The sequence below is a fragment of the Bubalus kerabau genome, chromosome 1 (assembly GCF_029407905.1).
Source record: "Bubalus kerabau isolate K-KA32 ecotype Philippines breed swamp buffalo chromosome 1, PCC_UOA_SB_1v2, whole genome shotgun sequence".
In the NCBI taxonomy this organism is placed as follows: domain Eukaryota; kingdom Metazoa; phylum Chordata; class Mammalia; order Artiodactyla; family Bovidae; genus Bubalus; species Bubalus kerabau.
Window position 1 is genome coordinate 64,266,549 of NC_073624.1, and position 21,301 is coordinate 64,287,849.

A 21,301-nucleotide genomic window follows, 5' to 3' on the forward strand; every position below is an offset into this window, starting at 1 on the left:
GTCTTTTGAAAAAGTAGGATAAACAAAAACCAGTTAGCCACATATCAGTGAGTCTTCTTTTAAATCTTGTTTTACTATACTTTGTGTAACTTTAGAAGGAAAAAACAGACTTTTTAGAACATTGAATGATATCCAATGGTAGTGATAGGGCTAAGTTCATTCAGTGACATGATGGATATGTTGCCTGAGATTTAGGGAAAGAGTTGGAGGAAGATACGAGATGAGCAGCAGAAATATTTCTCCTACATATCAACTTAATCTAATTTATTTGCTGATATATTTCCAATCCTCTTAGGCTGCTCAGACAAACCATGAGCCTCATTCAATTCTTCTTCATGTCAGGTACTGTAACCCTGAGGCCTTAGCTGCATCTTCTACTGAGACAGTCAGAGCTGACCCTGTCCCATATCAGTAAAATAATACACTAGTTCACACAGTAAAGTGAGTCCACATACACATGAATTGAGGGGTACGGAGGAAACATAATACACAAATAAGTGTTCTTTCTTAAGTGTTAAAATGGTAGCAAGCATTGATTTCTATGGGAACACAGAGGCTGGGATAAGAGATAGCATAGTGATTGGACTTTCGGGAAACTTTCCAGAGGGCTTCAAGGTGAAACTAAAAATCAATAGTAGTTATTCAAGTTAGCTGAAGACAGAAAACATATGATGTGTGAGAAGTATTTACCAAAAAATCTGTCACATGGAATATGCTCAATAAATGTAATCTATTATCTTTGTTGAAAGGGACATATTAAGAAGAGAAGGGGGAGAGATAAAGACATGAGTTTTATTTGCGACATAGTCCATGTGAATGTTCAAATAGATATGTCAAATTTCATCTGAGAATCAAGTATTACAAGACAAAGATATCGATTTAGAAATGACCATCTGAAAGACATAGCAAAACATAAGAATTAATGAAAATTAAAAGGGGACATTAGTATGGTGAGACGTGAAAGAAGTGAAGAGAATACTAACAGACAGATAAAAGCCAGAGAAATACATCATCTGTACTATCTTTGAAGTTTATTTACCAGGGCATTTCATGAAAATATAAATGTATATTGTGCATAAGTACAACTATATTGCACATTAAGACATTCTATATTTTGCATCACTGTGGGTTATAAGTGATTATTTAGGGACAGAGAAACCTTGACAGAAGCAGTGTCAGGTGGGGAGCTGAATAAGTTTTGTGTGTGTGTGTGTGAGTGAGTGTGTGTGTGTGCACACATGATAGAGTTTAGAGGTGTTGAGGGGACTTGTATGCAATGAACAAAAACAGAAAACAAAATTCTTTAATCATAGAGCTCAGAGATTTCAAGTGACTACAGAGTATGTGCACAGTGAACCCAAATGATCTTACCTATCTTAATACTTTAATAAAGAACAATATATCAAGCAACAACATCAACCAGAGAACTCTTGAATATCACAAGACATCTTTGCTCCTACGAAATGACAGACCCACCACAGTCAAAAGTAGTCCTTTACAAAATGAATATTTAAATTGTAAATATTTTTAAATAATGATAAATAAGGAAAAACTTGAATATGATACCTTCCATACTGCTAAAATAATCTTAAATGAAGCATTTCAATGTTAACAGCATATTTAACAGAACTCAGCAGTCAGCAATGAGAAACAGTACGGTAACAACATTCATTCTGCTGGGACTGACAGATGACCCTCAACTGCAGATTTTGCTTCTTATCTTTCTCTTTCTCACCTACATACTAAGCATAACTGGGAATCTGACCGTCATCTTCCTCATCTTCCTGGATTCCCACCTTAAGACAGCCATGTACTATTTCCTACAAAATTTCTCCTTTTTGGAGATCTCATTCACATCAGCTTGTATTCCCAGATACCTGTATAACATTGCGACAGGTGACAAGGTCATTACCTACAATGCCTGTGCCAGCCAAGTATTTTTTACTGACCTCTTTGGTGTAACCGAATTTTTTCTCCTAGCTGCTATGTCCTATGATCGCTATGTGGCCATCTGCAAACCCCTGCATTATATGACCATCATGAGTAGCATGGTCTGCAGAAGACTTGTCTTTTGTTGTTGGGTAGCTGGTCTGTTTATTATAATCCCCCCACTTAGCCTAGGCCTAGAATTGGAATTTTGTGATTCTAATATCATTGATCATTTTATCTGTGATGCATCTCCCCTCCTGAAAATTTCGTGTTCAAATACTTGGTACATGGAACAGACTGTTATCATCTGTGCTGTGCTGACCTTCCTTATGACACTGATGTGTGTAGTTCTGTCTTACATTTATATCATCAAGACAATTTTAGAATTCCCTTCTGCCCAGCAAAAGAAAAAGGCCTTTTCTACTTGCTCTTCCCACATAATTGTGGTTTCAATCACCTATGGTAGCTGCATCTTCATCTACATCAAACCTTCAGCAAAGGACTCAGTGGCCATTAACAAAGGTGTGACCATGCTCACTACTTCCATCGCTCCAGTGCTGAACCCTTTCATTTACACACTGAGAAACAAGCAAGTCAAACAAGCCTTCAATAACTCAATCAAAAGAATCACAATACTTTCCCCCAAAAAATAAGAGAATGTAAAGCCAAATAAACACATACTGAACTACCAAGTTTTGCCATCAGGTTAATTTATTCAAAACACTCTCATTCATCTTGATCTAGTGACAACTTCTTCAGAAACATCATTTAAGAACCTTCCATAACCCAGCATGCTAATAATTTTTTAAATTTAAATCCTGGCTTCACCTCCAAATTGAAAGTATCAAAAATGAAGCACAACAGGTAAAACAGAAGCATATCTCCAAATTAGACCTACCAAGAGAGAACAGTAAGTTGATAAATTCTTACATTTTCCAGAGAAAGAATAAGTAATGGTTGCCATTAGTTTTTCAAATCCAAAACTTTCAAATTATTTATTCATTGATTCACAAAACAAATATGTATTGGGTAATTTCTTTGGGGTAGGTACTGCTTTAGGCACTAGAAATAGAGACAACCAGTAGTATTTTATTCCCATGTACCTTCAGGAGTGAACAGAAGAAACACTATGTTAAAGAAAGCAAAAGTTAACTTTCAGTAATAAACATTTTTTATGAAGAAGAATTATAAACCTTTACAATTATGGAAATAATAAATAAACAGTATTTTGCTTAATACTAAATACTAAAAACTAAACAAAACAGTTTGGTACAGGCACAAAAATAGACATACTGATCAAGGGAAGAGAGTAGAGAACCCAGAAATAAACTCAGGCACTTATTTTCAATTAATCTATAGCAAAACTACATACTAAATATTAAAACAAAAATTATACAAATTGTATATTAAATTTTTAATAACAATACTTTTAAATGTTATGGTAGTAGTAGTAATGCATACATGCCCAGTCATGTCCAACTCTTTGTGACCCCATGGACTGTAGCCCATCTGGCTCCTCTGTCCATGGGATTTTCAGGCAAGAACACTGGAATGGGTTGCCATTTCCTACTCCAGGGTATCTTCCCAACCCAGGGATCGAACTGGTGTCTCTTATGCCTTCTGCATTGACAGGCAGAGTCTTTACCACTGCACCACCTGGGAAGCCTCTTAAATGTTCTAAGATTTTCTCAAAAAAAAAAAGAAAAGAAAGAAAGAAATGAAAGGGAAAATTGTGAGAATGGATAACAACTATTTTGAAGAATTTAAATATTTTGGTATTACAAAAGCCTGCCAGATGCAGACACATATATTGAAATGCCAACACACAATGTCTCTAAAATAGGCAAGCACACATCAAAAATTAAGTAAAAGAAATAAAGTAAAAACAGCCAGATGTATGGAATCTTGGAAACTTACAAATGTTTTCAAAAGAAATACAAAGAGCGGAACATAAAGGTATTCCATTTTTTAATGATATAAATGGTTATACATTGGAAGAACACACACTATTTACCACATTTCCTAGAAAAAGAAGCTTACACAGATCATCATCTGAAACTATTTCCTCCATTCTCTACAATTCATGCTATAGGCTCTTGAACCTGTGTTCAAGAGGTTCGAATTTAGTCTTTTCTGACTGCTGTTTCCCTGTATTTTATATATATTCTCATTCTTTATTGGAGCACACTTTTTTCCCTTCAGTTTTTTTACTTAAAAGTCACTCAGGTTCCTTAAAAAATTAAATATAACACACTACCCTATGATCCAGCCATCTTATTTCTGGGTATATATCCAAAAGAACTGAAAAGGATCTCAAAGAGATGTGTGCACACTCATGTTCACTGCAGCAATGTTCACAATACCTAATATGTAGAAACAACCTAAATGTCTACCTACCAGTTAATGGATAAGTTAAATGTGGTATATACACACAGTGGGATACTACTTGGCCTTCAAAAAGAAGAAAATTCAGCAACATGTGATAATGTGGATGGACCTTGAAGGCAGTATCCTAAGTGAAATAAACCAGATACAGAAAGACAAAAACTTCATGATTGTATTTACATGAAATTTCTAAAATAGTCAAATTAATAAAATTAAAGACTGGAATAGTGATTACCAGGGAACAAGGCTGAAAGGGACAGGGCAATGGAGACTTATTAATGAAAAGGCATAAAATTTTAGTTAAGTAACATTAATAAACTCTAAAGACCTGCTTTACAACTTTGTACCTATAATCAACAATAATGTATTCTACACTAAAAATCTGTTAAAAGGGTAGTTCTCACAAAGTGTTCTTACCACAATAAAATCTTCTCAGAAAATATACACACATATACATTTTTCAGATAAGAGACAAGCCATTATAAATATGATTTCAGTGAACACCTAGATCTAAACCTTGATGCTAGTTAATATTCCTGTACATGATAACCAACCCATCATTCAGCCATACTTACTGTTACTAAAAGGGCTATTCCTTTCAGATTTCACATTTTTACAACATGTCTATGCTTCACCTTTGAAATTTTATGAAAGGATCATCAGAATATCTATTGTATATTTGCCAAAAAACAAAATGGGCTCAGAAAACAACACAGTAATCATAGCACTGATACTATTATCTTATCATGAACAATAAAGATCTCTGGGCTGTGTGATTTTGTGATTTATAGTAAAAAAAAAAATCTATTTGTCATCATCCAGTTCCTGACAGGATGCTCCTACAACCCTTGGAGATTCTTAAGGGATGAGAGCAATAAAGGTATCTTTTGTTGTGTTAATGAGAAGATGTGGGAAGCCCTTAGGTCACCTAAAGATGAAGCCTGGTTGCCAGGGAAATCAATCACCTGATTAGAGGATTGGAATTTACAGTCCCCAAATTGGAAAAGAGCCTGATGCCGGGAAACATTGAAAGCAGGAGGAGAAGGGGATGACAGAGGATGAGATGGTTGGATGGCATCACCAACTCAATGGACATGAGCTTGAGCAAACTCTGGGAGTTGGTGATGGACAGGGAAGCCTGGCGTGCTGCAGTCCATGGGGTCGCAAAGAGTCAGTCACAACTGAGCAACTGTACTGAACTGAACTGAAATCCCTCACCTCAGTGAGAGAGAGGGCCCTCACTGGAGAATCAGTTCAATGTACAGAAACCAATGATTTAACCAATAATCACTACATAATAAAGCCTCCATAAAACCCCAAAAAGATGAGTTTCAGAGAGCTTATGGGCTGGTGAACATCTGGTGGGGCTGAAAAGGGAAACAGGATTCTGTTCATGGAGCCAAAGAATGAATTTCACAAACCGGCAAACGCTCACGCAGGCAAAGTTTATGTTTAAAAGGATAGAGACACAAAGCCCTCAGCATAGACACTGAGAAGGGGTAAAGAGCCCCAAAAGATGGGAATAACAGAAGTTTTTATATCTTTATTAGGATTAATCTGTTCATTTTTGGTTGGCTTGGGCCCAGATATGTGTAATTTTTGACCAATCAGTTTAAATTGTGCAATGTCCTGTTTGTCATTTTTATGGCTTTCTTGGATCTCCCAGTTTCTCAGTTTTTCTAGACTTATCGACTCCATCCCTCGACCATTTCTCGAGACCTCCAGACCGTTATTTAGGAGCCAGATGGAAACCCACTCCAGTGTTCTCACCTGGAGGTTCTCACCCCACGGACAGAGGAGCCTGTGGGGCTACAGTCCTGGGACCACAAAGAAACTGGAACAAATACAGCTGTAGGCTAGTGGAGCCAAAACCCTTGTGTGTGAGAATTAAAATTGAAATTAGAAAAAGAACAAAGACTCTGACTTCTACACTGACTGTCTAACAATTTCTACCTCAGTGCTTTCTCATACAAATCCTTGTTCATATATGTGTATTGTGACTATTTTCTCCCTGTCTGTGATTTGCTTTTTTATTTTCATAATGATGTCTTTTGAAGAGCAGTTTTAATTTTGATGAATCCAGTTTATCAGTTTTTTCTTTTATGGTTTGTGCTTGATTGTGTGTCCCAAGAAATCTTTGCCTGCATGCTGAATTACTCCAGTGCCTTTGTCAAAGTCAGTTGGTCATGTATCTGTGAATCTGGATGATCCATTTTATGTTATTTATCTGTGTGTTGATCTTTACATCAGTACCTCACTGTTTTTGTCACTGTGGCTTAAAAGTGTCTGGAAACTACATACTGTAAATTCTGCAGCATTTTCCAGATTGGTTTGACTTGATATCAGCTGCTTCCCTTTCCCATATAAATTTTACATATAGCTTTTCAGTTTTTCTTTTAAAAAAAGCCTGTTGGGATAGTGACTGAAATTGCATTTGAATTTAGAAGTCAGTTTGGGAATAACTGACAAACAACACTGAATCTGCCAACCCATAGAAGTGACATATTTCCATATTTATTTCAGCCTTTTAAAATGTATCTCAGTAATTTTTTTAGTGAAGAAGTTTTACACATATTTTCTCAAATATATTTCTAAATATTTTCTGATTTTTATGCTATTATAAATGGTATTTTAAATTTCATTTTCAAGTTTGTTTCTAGTGTATAGAAATGCAACTTATTTTTGTACATTGATTTTGCATCTGAAATCTTATTAAATTCACATATTAGTTTAGTATTTCTTTTAATTTTTCAATTTTTTGTAAATGCCTTAAAATTTCCTGTGTACACAAGCATGGAAAGACTAGAGATCTCTTCAAGAAAATCAGATATACCAAAGGAATATTTCATGCAAAGATGGGCTCGATAAAGGACAGAAATGGTATGGACCTAACAGAAGCAGAAGATATCAAGAAGAGATGGCAAGAAATCACAGAAGAACTGTACAAAAAAGATCTTCATGACCCAGATAATCATGATGGTGTGATCACTGACCTAGAGCCAGACATCCAGGAATGTGAAGTCAAGTGGGCCTTAGAAAGCATCACTACAAACAAAGCTAGTGGAGGTGATAGAATTCCAGTTGAGCTATTCCAAATACTGAAGATGATGCTGTGGAAGTGCTGGACTCAATATGCCAGCAAATTTGGAAAACTCAGCAGTGGCCACAGGACTGGAAAAGGTCAGCTTTCATTCCAATCCCAAAGAAAGGCAATGCCAAAGAATGCTCAAACTACTGCACAACTGCACTCATCTCACACGCTAGTAAAGTTATGCTCAAAATTCTCCAAGCCAGGCTTCAGCAATATGTGAACCGTGAACTTCCAGATGTTCAAGCTGTTATAGAAAAGGCAGAGGAACCAGAGATCAAATTGCCAACATCCACTGGATCATGGAAAAAGCAAGACAGTTCCAGAAAAACATCTATTTCTATTTCTGCTTTATTGACTATGCCAAAGCCTTTGACTGTGTGGATCACAATAAACTGTGGAAAATTCTGAAAGAGATGGGAATACCAGACCACCTGACCTGCCTCTTGAGAAATCTGTATGCAGGTCAAGAAGCAACAGTTAGAACTGGACATGGAACAACACACTAGTTCCAAATAGGAAAAGGAGTACATCAAGGCTGTATATTGTCACCCTGCTTATTTAACTTACATGCAGAGTACATCATGAGAAATGCTGGACTGGAAGAAACACAAGCTGGAATCAAGACTGCCAGGAGAAATATCAATAACCTCAGATATGCAGATGACACCACCCTTATGGCAGAAAGTGAAGAGGAACTCAAAAGCCTCTTGATGAAAGTGAAAGTGGAGAGTGAAAAAGTTGGCTTAAAGCTCAACATTCAGAAAACAAAGATCATGGCACCCAGTCCCATCACTTCATGGCAAATAGATGGGGAAACAGTGGAAACAGTGTCAGACTTTGTTTTTCTGGGCTCCAAAATCACTGCAGATGGTGACTGCAGCCATGAAATTAAAAGACGCTTACTCCTTGGAAGGAAAGTTATGACCAACCTAGATAGCATATTCAAAAGCAGAGACATTACTTTGCCAACAAAGGTCCATCTAGTCAAGGCTATGGTTTTTCCTGTGTTCGTGTATGGATGTGAGAGTTGGACTGTGAAGAAGGCTGAGCGCCGAAGAATTGATGCTTTTGAACTGTGGTGTTGGAGAAGACTCTTGAGAGTCCCTTGGACTGCAAGGAGATCCAACCAGTCCATTCTGAAGGAGATCAGCCCTGGGATTTCTTTGGAAGGAATGATGCTAAAGCTGAAACTCCAGTACTTTGGCACCTCATGCAAAGAGTTGACTCATTGGAAAAGACTCTGATGCTGGGAGGGATTGGGGGCAGGAGGAGAAGGGGACGACAGAGGATGAAATGGCTGGATGGCATCACTGACTCGATGGACGTGAGTCTGATGAACTCCGGGAGTTGGTGATGGACAGGGAGACCTGGCGTGCTTCGATTCATGGGGTCGCAAAGAGTCGGACACGACTGAGCAACTGATCTGATCTGATCTGATGAAAAAAGGCACTTCTATCTCCTTATTTCAGATTTTTTATGTATTTATTTTTTTTCTTAGTTTATTGGAATAGTTGGAAACTTCAACTACTGTTGAACTGAAGTTATGTGAGTGAATATCCTGTCTTGTTCCTAACATTAGAGGATAGTATCCAATTTTTTCACTGTTTAAAAATGATGTTAGCTGTAGGTTTTTCTTGCGTGCTTTTCATCAGATTGGAAAATTTCCCTTTTAGTTCTAGTTTCTGAGGATATCATGTATGTGTGCTGAATTTTGACAGATGCTTTTTCCGCATGTATTGAGATTATTTTTCTCTCCTTTATTTTGTTAATGTGGTTTGTTACATTGACTGACTAATGTTAAAACTAAACTTGCGTTTCTGGTCCAAACTCTGATTTGTAATGATGTATTAATCTTTTTATACAGTTCTGGATTCAGTATTTGGTTTCATTTTTACATCTATGCTCATGAGAAAGAGTGACCTCTGATTTTCCACTCTTGTACGTTCTGTCTTGTTTTGGTGTCAGGTCTTGTTCAGCTTGAGTGCATTTATAAACATATACATTTCCAACATAAAAATAAACATACTGTACACAGTGAAAACAAAACAAAAAGAGGGAAAAAGAAACATTCCACTACAGAAAGTCATCAAAGGACAAAAGAAGAGGGCAAAAGAAAAAGAAAGGAAAAAAGGAATTACAAAGCAATTAAAAAAAACTATTAAAAATGGCAATATGTCTAAATCATGGATATTTCTCAGTAATGTAAGTGAACTACTTGTATATGCAATAATAAAATTGAATATTAAAAAGATTATAAGGGAAGAATGCCATGATTATTCCATTCAAATGAAATACAAGAAAAATAAAAATGAAATCTGATTTAAAATGACAGAAAGATCACTAGCTGCCTAGGATAAAAAGTTTACTAGGAAAGGACACAAAGGAAATTTGTGGGAATATGGAAATGCTTATTGTCTTTACAGTGAAAGCAATGATTAGGGAAGTATATATTTTAAAAATTCACTAAAATATTTTAAAGGTTCCACTTATTGTATGTAAAAATTACTTCAATCTGCAACCCAGCCTTGACCTATATTAGTCCACAAATGAATACTTTGGCCACCTGATGTGAAGAGCTGACTCATTTGGAAAGACCCTGATGCTAGGAAAGATTGAGGGCAGGAGGAAAAGAGAACAACAGAGGATGAGATGGTTGGATGGCATCACCGACTCAATGTACATGGGTTTGGGTGGACTCCAGGAGTTGGTGAGGGACAGGGAGGCCTGGCATGCTGCGGTTCATGGGGTTGCAAAGAGTCGGACACGACTGAGTGACTGAACTGAATTGAATAATTATTTAAAGGAAAAGCAGAAGTGCATTCTTGAGTGTATGCAGAAAGATACTCTTATACACATGACTTGAAGGAACATACTAATTATTAGTACTAGTACGTTATAGTTCTAAGTATGAATCTCAGTACCTCAAAGAAATTTTTACTTTGATCCATTTTTCTGGACAATGTGCAGAAATACTTTCAAAAAATTTCTTGTAAATTTTTTGTATTGTAGAAAATATAAAAGATGCTAAAATGATTAAAGGTAATTAGAAACAGCATAATTATCTACAGAGTGATATTTTACAACGGTAAAACTGGAAACAGCATTTATTTACAACAATGATAAACTTGAATTTAAATGCTGTTGTTACAGTAATACAGTGGACTGAAATTAAATAGATTTAAAATAATGCATGCAAATAATTATTGAGACATAAATAGGCTCACACACATCTAAGTGTAAAATTGTTGTTGTTTAGTCACTCTGTTGTGGCCAACTCTTTGCAACCCATGGACTGTAGCTCACCAGGTTCCTCAGTCCATGGGATTTCCCAGGCAGTAGTACTAGAGTAGGTTGCCATTTCCTTCTCCAGGGGATTTCTCCAATCCAGGGATTGAACCTATGACTCCGGCATTGCAGGTTCATTCTTTACCACTGAGCCACCTGGGAAGCTCAAGTGTAAAATAACTGTGACAATCTGAGTACCACAGTATGGAAGTATTTTTCAATAATGTTTATGCATTTCTAATTATTACATGTGATACACATGGATAGATCTGCAGGAGGAAAAGTATGGAAGAACATGCTCCAAAATTACCTTTTACCTCTATTTTAAGTCTTCCTTTATTCTTTTTTTTTTTTAATTTATTTTATTTTTAAACTTTACATAATTGTATTAGTTTTGCCAAATATCAAAATGAATCCACCACAGGTATTCTTTTTCACTTTAATTTCTTATTGTCATATGTCTCATCAAATGTCTTAATATATAATATATTCATTTTATAACAAACAGAAAAAGTAGAGAGAGAGATATATCATCTTTACCTTACACAATAGTTAGTTAAAAGAAATTGGACTATGTTTTGTTTTTAATTAAAATCAGTTGTCCTCCCAGTCCCTAGAGTGATTCTGTTGCTTTCCCTGTCTCTGAAGGTCATTTTCCCTCTGTTACTATATTAGTTTGTCTTGTTTCAATTACCCAAAGGTTAATTGATACAAGATGATTACACAGATGCTAAATTAGTAGTTTTTGATCCTGAGTCACCAAGGGCTCTCTTATTTATTAATTTTGTTGCAGATTCAGCAAATGAAATAAATATAATATTAAGAGAAAATTCTCTCTCTCTGAGCATAATAGTTCAGAACATCAGCTTGTCCCAAACTAGTAGGTGTTCCTTTGAGCCTGGTTTTCTACTCAATTATTGAAACTTTTTCTTTTTTCTTTTAAAGCTATTTCCTAGATTTGTCTTAGCACTACATCCATTGTGAGGAAGTTGACACATTTGAAGACAAAAAGTTTTAAGGAAATTATGCATTCCCAAGCTGCTGTTACTATAGGAGTGACCAGATTCAATCAGCGTTGTTGTTGTTGTTGTTGTTGTTGCTGTTCAGTCACCAAGTGGTGTCTGATTCTTCTTGACCCCACAGACTGCAGCATGCCAGCCTTCCTTGTTCCTCACCATCTCCCAGAGTTTGCCCAAGTTTATGTCCATTGAATTGGGGAAGCCATCCAACCATCTCACCCTTTGTCGCCCATTCAATCAGTAGTAACCAGAAATTCTCATGCTTCTAATACTATTTGCATTATAGTCATTTTCAAGTGGTAGCTATAAGAATGATTAACTGCAAGAATGTAAGTATTATAAATTCTGCATTTCAGTTACATTTTTTGAGACTTGGATAATATTTGCCTCTAGTAAGTTAATCTTTCCTGATTGTACAAAATTTATCAGTGAAAATTCTAACATGGGTATCCATTAAACATCATTTTCAGAGCACTTTAATCTTAGACAGTATATAGTTATTGATAAGATTATTTTGAGCTACAAATAAATAAGAGATCATCTAAAATAACATAATTTATATGTGACAAATTAATACACGTGGAAACTAAAAACTGAAAACAAGTGGCTGAGTATGTGCTTGTCCCACAAAATTCAAGACTGGGGACAGAGATGGAAGTGGGAAATATTGGTTTGGTTATTAAAAAATAGGAAGAGAGTGTGAAAAATCAAGAGTTTCATTTTGGATGTTTTATATTTGCAGTGAATTTGGGTATATAACTGAAGATCAATCATTTTGGAGATTAGAAGTTCAAGAAAATACCCCAAAAGAGTATATATGTTAAGTAAAGCTTTAGGTAAAAACTTGCAATGAGTAGTAAGTAAATCAAAGAGATCTAATGTATATATTATAGTAATTATAGATAGTAATATTATATTATAATTATGTAAGGTGATAATTATCCACTACATGAGCAATCATGTTGCAATTATAAATGTATCAAAGTGATACCTTATATACTTTAAATTTATATAATGTTATATGTCAAGTTTATTAAATTTAAAAAATTCAGGAAAATGGTAAAGAAATGCTAAGAACTATCAACATAGAGTTCGGGGGAAAAAAGAAGTGTCTAGATATTAGAAAGCCAAATGATGACAGGAAAACGTGATATTAAAGTAAGTTATGAGAGAATTCTATGACTATTGTATGGTTAAAACTAGACTTTCCTATGAATTTTCCTGAACTCTAATAGTCAAAAGAAGGTGTTTGATGAACTTTGGCATAAATTTTTTCATTAGATTTATGTTTCATTAGAAAGTGTGACTACAATGTATTGATGATTGAATGTATGGTCTGTCTCTTAAATGAAAATCATTGTGGACCAGATCATTGAAATAGTTAAAATTTGTTTATTACTCATTATCAGCCAGGCACTTTTTATAAGTACTCTAAATATTAACTTACTTAATTTTTAAACATTATATATATATATGAAGGATAATAATATTATTTCCACTTTGTAAATGGCATAACTGAGTCACAGTGAAAGCAAGCCAATCTTGAAAAATATGCCTAAGAATTTAACCTGAATTTTTTGTAGTTAGTAACATTAATAATAATATTTTGGAATGTGTCTCAACCTTAACTAAATGGATTGAAAACTAATAAAAATTGTAATGATCTTTTACTCCCCTATATATTTATACCCAACATATATTGTTATTCTACATCATGTATTTGTCATCAAAATATTCCTTGTCTTCTGTACCACAGTAGAAAATTAGTGTTTTTAAACAGAAAATTATGAGATAGATTCAGGGGCATAGGTGAGTAACAAAGAAGTTGTTTAAAGGCAACATGGACTTTTATGTTGCAATCCTAGCGCTCAACATCTTCAGTATTGGACATAGAATGCATTTAGTGAGACAAACTATTTGTGATCAACTGTGTCAATAACAAAATTTTAAGGAAACACATGAAGGTAAAAATGAAAGTTTGGAATTCAGTTTTAGGAATGAGTCTGGGAGCAAGAAAGAACTCTTACTCTCACAAAACATTAGCAGCTAAATCCAATATAAGGGAAAATCAAATCCAAGATATAGATAAAATGTAAAGTGGAAACAAAACATAAAATGTAATGAGGAAGAAGCACCAATAATATTTCATAGCATGATATAGATAAAGCAATTCTTATTTTTTAATCTCCCCTGAAATGATCAATAATACACACTTGTGGAGCCTAGGATACCAGTGTACTGAAAATATTTCTGAACAAAATTTTTTAATGCCTGTGAGTTTGTTTGCATTGTTTTGCCTCCATTAATAACCACTTTATGCATATCAAATATTTCTGAATCATAAATGCAGATTGAATAAAAGTCAGGATTCAGTGATGAGAAACCACACAGTAACAACTTTTACCCTGCTGGGACTGACTGATGATCCACAACTGAAGATTGTGATTTTCATCTTTTTATTTCTCACCTACATGTTGAGTGTAACTGGGAACCTGACAATCATCTCCCTCACCTTCATAGACTCTCACCTGAAAACTGCCATGTACTTTTTCCTACAAAATTTCTCCTTCTTAGAAATCTCATTTACATCTGCTTGTATTCCCAGATATTTGTATAACATATCAACAGGTGACAAAACAATAGCATATAATAACTGTATCAGTCAAATATTTTTTGCTGATCTTTTTGGTGTAACTGAGTTTTTTCTCCTGGCTACCATGTCCTATGATCGATACGTGGCCATCTGCAAACCCCTGCATTATATGACTATCATGAACAACATGGTCTGTAGAAGACTCATCCTTTGTTGCTGGATGGCTGGCTTGTTGATCATAATCCCTCCACTTAGCCTGGGCCTGCATCTAGAATTCTGTAACTTCAATGTTATTGACCATTTTTTCTGTGATGCAGTCCCCCTTCTAAAAATCTCATGCTCAGAAACGTGGCTTATAGAGCAAATGATCATAGTCTGTGCAGTGTTGACCTTTATCATGACCCTCATGTGTGTTGTTCTCTCATATATATACATCATCAAGACCATTTTACAATTCCCTTCTGCCCAGCAAAGGAAAAAGGCATTTTCCACATGTTCTTCCCATTCGATTGTGGTCTCCATCACCTATGGAAGCTGTATTTTCATCTATGTTAAGCCTTCAGCAAAGGAATCAGCAGGTATTAATAAGGGTGTGGCAATGCTCACTACTTCAATTGCTCCTATGCTGAACCCCTTCATTTACACCTTGAGAAACAAGCAAGTTAAACAAGCCTTTGGTGATGCAATCAAAAGAATTGCATTATTCTCCAAGATCTAATGGAATTTGCTAATGTAAAGGAATCAATTTTTCATGAAAAGATCATTTGTTCCTAAGTATGTATCTTTAAGCTTTTGAGTCATTTCTTTCCTGGTATGGAAGCTGTTTCAGGCAGCTCTCTTAAAAAGACAGTAAGAATTAACCTCCAATTAAAATAAATAAATTTATATTTAAAAAAAAGACAGTAAGAAGAATGACATTACACACTAACAAGAGTTTACCAAAGGGCTAACAATGAAATGAAAGAAGGAAAACCTACAAGTTCATTGTACATTTTGAATAGGGTAATTGTGTGATTGTCTTTTCCTTTTTTAGATTTCAAGAGTGTTTTTTGATGTCAGGCACCATTTCAAGTATTAGAAACAGAATAGAAAACCTATAAATGTATTGCCTTTACATTTCCTATAGTTAAGAAGGGATATATGACCACGGCATTTGAAAAAACATAACCATCACAAGGAGCAACAATAAAAATAATATTTTTAAGTTAAGAAAAGAAACTTTTACAAATGATTGTATCTTAAGGTAGAAACTGAATTATAAAAATAGTCTCTTACAATATTGAATACTCTAAAAATTCCAGACTTACAGATCAATTTAAACAGAAAACATGTGAAATTAAAGTGCTAACAATTTTTCCGTGTGAATTTTTGAGGAAAACAGTTATTTATGTATTAGATGGGCCTAAAGTTCATTCAGGTTTTTCCATAACATCTTACAGAAAACTCTGAATGAACTTTTGGGCCAATCCAATACATCAGTATTTGTTTCTACACATCAACCTTTAACAGTATGCATTAGCTGGTAAGAAAATGATTAGAAGAGGGGATTCCCTGTATTTTCATCTTTGTTAAATCATCAGTAAAAGAATCAATGGCTATTAAAAAGTTATGACAGTTCTCACTGCCTCCTATGCTGAATCTCTTCATTTTGCTTACTTAAAAAGATTGCCAATTACTTCTCCAGGAAAAAAAAAAAATTGTTTATTCAAGATCAAAAAGAACTGTGATTTGTATTCTGCAACTATGGTGAGCCATATAGAAGTTCTCACACAAGAATGGGGACTCTTTTAAAGAGGGGAAAAGAAGTTGGGAGGGCTGTAGTAAGCAAAGAGTATAAGACTTTGCATTGGCTGAGTTGTGACAGTCTCTCATAGGCTGAACTCTTGCCACGGAAAAAGAGGAAGTCTTTCTTCTTCCTGTTGAGCTCTGCTGCTGTCCTAGGACATAAGAGACCCCATTCAGGCCTCTTGACCCTGGATTAGTTGAAATTGCATTTATTAACTTTCACAATTTACACCTTGAGAAACAAGCAGGTCAAATAAGACATCAATCACATTTCAAGGAACTTGATTGTGACATATCTTGAAAATAATTTTATATTGATATCAGGTTGAAATAATATTTTGATGCACTGGTTTTAAGATTCCCAAGTGGTTCATTGGTAATGAATCCACCTGCCAATGAGTAGATGCAGGAGACGCACATTCGATCCCTGGGTTAGGAAGATCCACTGGAGGAGGAAATGGCAACCCACTGCAGTATTCTTGCTTGGAAAATCCCATGGACACAGGAGCCTGGTGGGCTACAGTCTGTGGGGTCACAAAGAGTCAGACACAGCTGAGTACATCTGGATTTATTAATAATTTCATTTTTATTTTATAATATGGCTACTAGAAAATTCTAAATTGCACATATATCTCATGCTATATTTATATTAAAAGGCTTCAGATTAACCAAACTGGTTAGTAGCAGATCCAGAATTCAAATTCTGTGTGTTTGACCAAAAATTTTGTTTTTAATTTAAGGAAGCCTCACCAGAGAAAAATTTTCAATAAGATATTTTCAAGTAACTCCTCAAACAAACCCCACATGTATTAAAATCAGTATAAGTAATACATAATAAAAATGCTCACAGCAAGCTTAAACTACAAAATACATCTTTTTACTATAAGACTGACAATGTTTTAATACCATTATCCCAAATCATCCCCCGACTCCCTAAACAAATCGCCAGTCCTGGTTTGATGCAGGATACAGGAAGCTTGGGGCTGGTGCACTGGGATGACCCAGAGGGATGGTATGGGGAGGGAGATGGGAAAGGGGTTCAGGATGGGGAACATGTGTACACCCGTGGTGGATTCATGCTGATGTATGGCAAAACCAATACAATATTGTAAAGTAAAAAATAAATAAATAAATAAAATTAAATTAAAAAAAAAAGACTAACAATGAATAAATGAAATCAATCTGTGAAATAAAAATTAAAAGAGTATTGAATGAAAATATAAATGTTGGGCCTACTAGCATAACTCTAGTTTTCCTTTAAAAAGAGTTGAGGTGTTAATATAAATGAATTAACATAAATAATGGGAATCTGAATATTTAAACCATTTGGCTTCTTAGAGCAACACTCGTAAGTATTTGAGGGGTTAGTAAAAGCAGCAGGTTGGAATGAATTCAGGGAACTTGGGAAGCTCTTTCTAACACAGGCAAAATGTTTTTGGCAACTCATTATTTCAATTTTTCCACAGCATTTACTCTAGTTCGTTCTGCTACAAAATTTCTGATTCTCTGGTGACTTAACTTTTTCCACAGCATTTTTGCACATTTGCCCAATAATCTCACATTTCCTTAATTGGCCTCGTCCATTCCTTCACCCTCAGTTTGACAATGTTATCGTAAAGAGCTGACTCATTGGAAAAGACCTTGATACTGGGAAAGATTGAAGGCAGGAGGAGAAGGGAACAACAGAGGATGAGATGGTTGGATGGCATCAACAATTCAATGGACATGAGTTTGAGCAAACTCTGGGAGATAATGAAGGACAGGGAAGCCTGGCATGATGTAGTCCATGGGGTCACAAAGAATCAGACATGACTTACCAATTGAACAACACAAGAATTTATTAGAAACTTTGGGTTTCTAGAAATTTAAATTGCATAATACCCCTCACCTATCTTGAGACAGGTGTCTTGGAGAAGGCCTATATTGCATTGCAGAAATAACAGTCCCTTGCTTCTCAGGCTCACTAAAAGTTTAACAGGGGGCCCAGACTGAAAAGTACTACCCCTACAGTCCTTGTTCAAAGTGCCAACCTTTTTCAGCCCTAATCAGAACTAGTCTCCTAAGTTCTTTGAAATGTCCAAAAGTTTTTTTTTTTTTTTTTAAACTCTAACTTCAAAAACACAGGATACAGGAAGCTTGGGGCTGGTGCACTGGGATGACCCAGAGGGATGGTATGGGGAGGAAGGTGGGAGGGGGGTTCAGGATGGGGAACACATGTACACCTGTGGTGGATACATGTTGATGTATGGCAAAACCAATATAATATTGTAAAGTAAAAAAATAAATAAATAAATATTAAAAAACAAAAAAACATATATTTTGAGGTGCTTATTCTGTACCAAGCCATGTGTTCTATACTTTATTTCTCTTAATTTTAAACTGATATAAATACAGAAAATTTCATAACGTTCACTGCTGTATGCATCACAGTGTCAAGCATCAATTTATAGCCAATATTGTCTCATCTACAAACTGGTCCATTCCTCTCAGCCCCTAATTGATTATTTGAAACAGATATACATATTAATTCATCTGTAATATTTCAGTATGTGTCCCTAAAACCACAGATATTTTTTAAACATCCAGGTGTAATATAAAGAAAAAAATTCACTGTGTACAGTTTGATGAATTCTTGTAAGTATAGATACCCATGTAAAATCTTTGTTGCTGTTGTTCAGTCACTCAGTCATGTTCTACTCTTCGTGCCCCCATGGACTGCAGCACAACAGGCCTCCCTGTCCTTCACCATCTCCCAGAGCTTGCTCAAACTCATTGAGTTGGTGATGCCTTCCAACCATCTCATCCTCTGTCATGCCCTTCTCCTGACTTCAATCTTTCCCAGCATCAGGATCTTTTCCAATGAGGGAGCTCTTCACATCAGGTGGTCAAAGTGTTAAAGCTTCAGCTTCAGCATCAGTCCTTCCAATGAGTATTCAGGATTGATTTCCTTTAGGATTGACTGGTTTGATCTAAACATTACACAGATGCAAATATAGCATACTTTCAGAATCACAGAAATCTCTTTCATGCCTCTCCAGAGAAATATACTCCCAAATGAATCTGCTATACTGCCTTACAATGCTGAACATTATTAGTTTTGTATATTCATGATTATCATATGAATAGAAGTGCACAGAATGAACTGGTTCAAGTCTGATTTCATTTGCTCAACATTATGTCTGTACAGTTGTCCAAGTTGTTATGCCAGCTTTAATTTATTCTTTTAATTTATGTTGTAGTCAATAATGGAAACATAGCACAATTCATTAATCATTAGTCATTTTCTCTTAGCAGAAATTCAGGCTTTTCACATATATGGCTTATAAATAAAGCTGCTAAGAATTTTCTTATACTTCTTTTTGGCAGGCATATGCACTTATATCTTTAGCATACAGAACGAGAAATGGAATTGATAGGCTATATGGTAGCTGTGTGTTCAACTGTCAAATAATTATTGAAAATGTTGTACCAATTTACTTTCCTATTAGCTATGGATAAAGGTTGTCATTGCTCCACATTTTTGCCAATGTGTAACTTTGTCAAATCTACTTATTTTAGTCATAACTGGGCTTCCCTGGTGGCTTCAGAGGGTAGACGGTCTGCCTGCAATGTGGGAGACCCAGGTTTGATCCCTGGGTTGGGAAGATCCCCTGGAGAAGGAAATGGCAGTCCACTCCAGTATCCTTGCCTGGAGAATCCCATGGACAGAGGAGCCTAGTAGACTACAGTCCACGTGGTCACAAAGAGTTGGGCACGACGGAGTGACTTCACTTTCACTTTTCAGAGATGTTGAACACCTTATCATATGTTTTGGATATCAGACATCCTTTGTGTAACTGCTACTGCTACTGCTAAGTCACTTCAGTCGTGTCCGACTCAGTGCGACCCCATAGACGGCAGCCCACCAGGCTCCCCCGTCCCTGGGATTCTCCAGGCAAGAACACTGGAGTGGGTTGCCATTTCCTTCTCCAATGCATGAAAGTAAAAAGTGAAAGTGAAGTCGCTCAGTCGTGTCCGACCCTCAGCAACCCCATGGACTGCAACCTTCCAGGCTCCTCCGTCCATGGGATTTTCTAGGCAAGAGTACTGGAGCGGGGTGCCATTGCCTTCTCCATCCTTTGTGTAAAGTGCCTACTAAAATAATTTGCCTTTTTATTAGATTTGTTTTTTTAATTTATTTTAGAAGTTTTATGAATCTTCTATGCATCAGTCCTTTGTCAAAAATATGTATTGAAGTTCTTTTACCCTCTATTATGTCTTGATTTTTGTTTTTTAATGTGTGAAAAGGCAGAAGTTCTTAATTTTTATGAACTCCTATTTATGATTTTATTTCTGTTGTTGATAGGGCTCTTTTTTACTTCAGAAATTTTTGCATAACGTAATACATGAAAGTAGGTAACAGTGTTGTAATCTATAAATTCTCTCAAATAGCTCCCAAATTAAGGATAATTGCCCATCTGATATTAACTTATATCTATGGTTTGAGATAAGGAACAATATTTTTTCTTGTGAATATCTAAGTTAACCAGTATTATTTATGGAAAAGATTAACCTTTTCTTCTTGCATTCAGTGGCAACCCTATCATAATCAATTGTTTCATAAGTTTCTTCATTTAATTCCATTGATTGTTGTTGCTGTTGTTGTTCAGTCACTCAGTCCTGTCTGACTCGTTGTGACCCCATGGACTGCAGCACACCAGGCTTCCCTGTCCTTCACCATCTCCCAGAGCTTGCTCAACTCATGTCTATTGAGTTGGTGATGCCATCCATCCATCTCATCCTCTGTTGTCCCCTTCTCCTCCTGCCTTCAATCTTTCCCAGCATCAGGGTCTTTTCTAATGAAATAGCTCTTTACATCAGATGGCCAAAGTATTGGAGCTTCAGCTTCAGCATCAGTCCTTCCAATGTATATTCAGGACTGATTTCTTATAGGATTGACTGGTTGGATCTCCTTGCAGTCCAAGGGACTCTCAGGAGTCTTCTCCAACACCACAGTTCAAAAGCATCAATTCTTCGGCGCTCAGCCTTCTTTATGGTCCAACTCTCATATCCATACCTGAATACTGGAAAAATCAAGTGTGTTAGTCGCTCAGTCATGTCCAACTCTTTGCCACCCCATGGACTGCAGGCTTCTCTGAGCATGGGATTCTCCAGGCAAGAATATTGGAGTGGATTGCCATTCCCTTCTCCAGAGGATCTTCCCAATCCAGGGAT

The 21,301-nt window shown here is 35.9% G+C and overlaps 2 protein-coding genes across 3 annotated transcripts; both read left to right on the top strand.

Annotated features, from left to right (window-relative positions):
* The first annotated feature begins 1,643 nt into the window (after window positions 1-1,643).
* On the top strand, window positions 1,644-2,582 carry LOC129641585 (olfactory receptor 6C2-like). The gene has a single exon (XM_055566260.1). The coding sequence runs from the start codon at window positions 1,644-1,646 to the stop codon at window positions 2,580-2,582; it is 939 nt and encodes a 312-aa protein (XP_055422235.1).
* Window positions 2,583-10,079: 7,497 nt separating this feature from the next.
* LOC129641587 (olfactory receptor 6C2-like) lies at window positions 10,080-15,263 on the top strand. 2 transcript variants are annotated; one of them, XM_055566262.1, is made up of 3 exons: window positions 10,080-10,095; window positions 14,083-15,004; window positions 15,254-15,263. In XM_055566262.1, the coding sequence occupies exons 1-3, from the start codon at window positions 10,080-10,082 to the stop codon at window positions 15,261-15,263; spliced, it is 948 nt and encodes a 315-aa protein (XP_055422237.1). The 2 variants fall into 2 exon arrangements, with proteins under 2 accessions (XP_055422237.1, XP_055422236.1); XM_055566261.1 differs by lacking the exon at window positions 15,254-15,263 and having other exon boundaries at window positions 14,083-15,020.
* Window positions 15,264-21,301: the final 6,038 nt, after the last annotated feature.

What these genes read in the sequence shown, in the direction of transcription:
- LOC129641585 (XM_055566260.1), top strand. Translation starts at nt 1,644, where the DNA reads ATGAGAAACAGTACGGTAACAACATTCATTCTGCTGGGACTGACAGAT.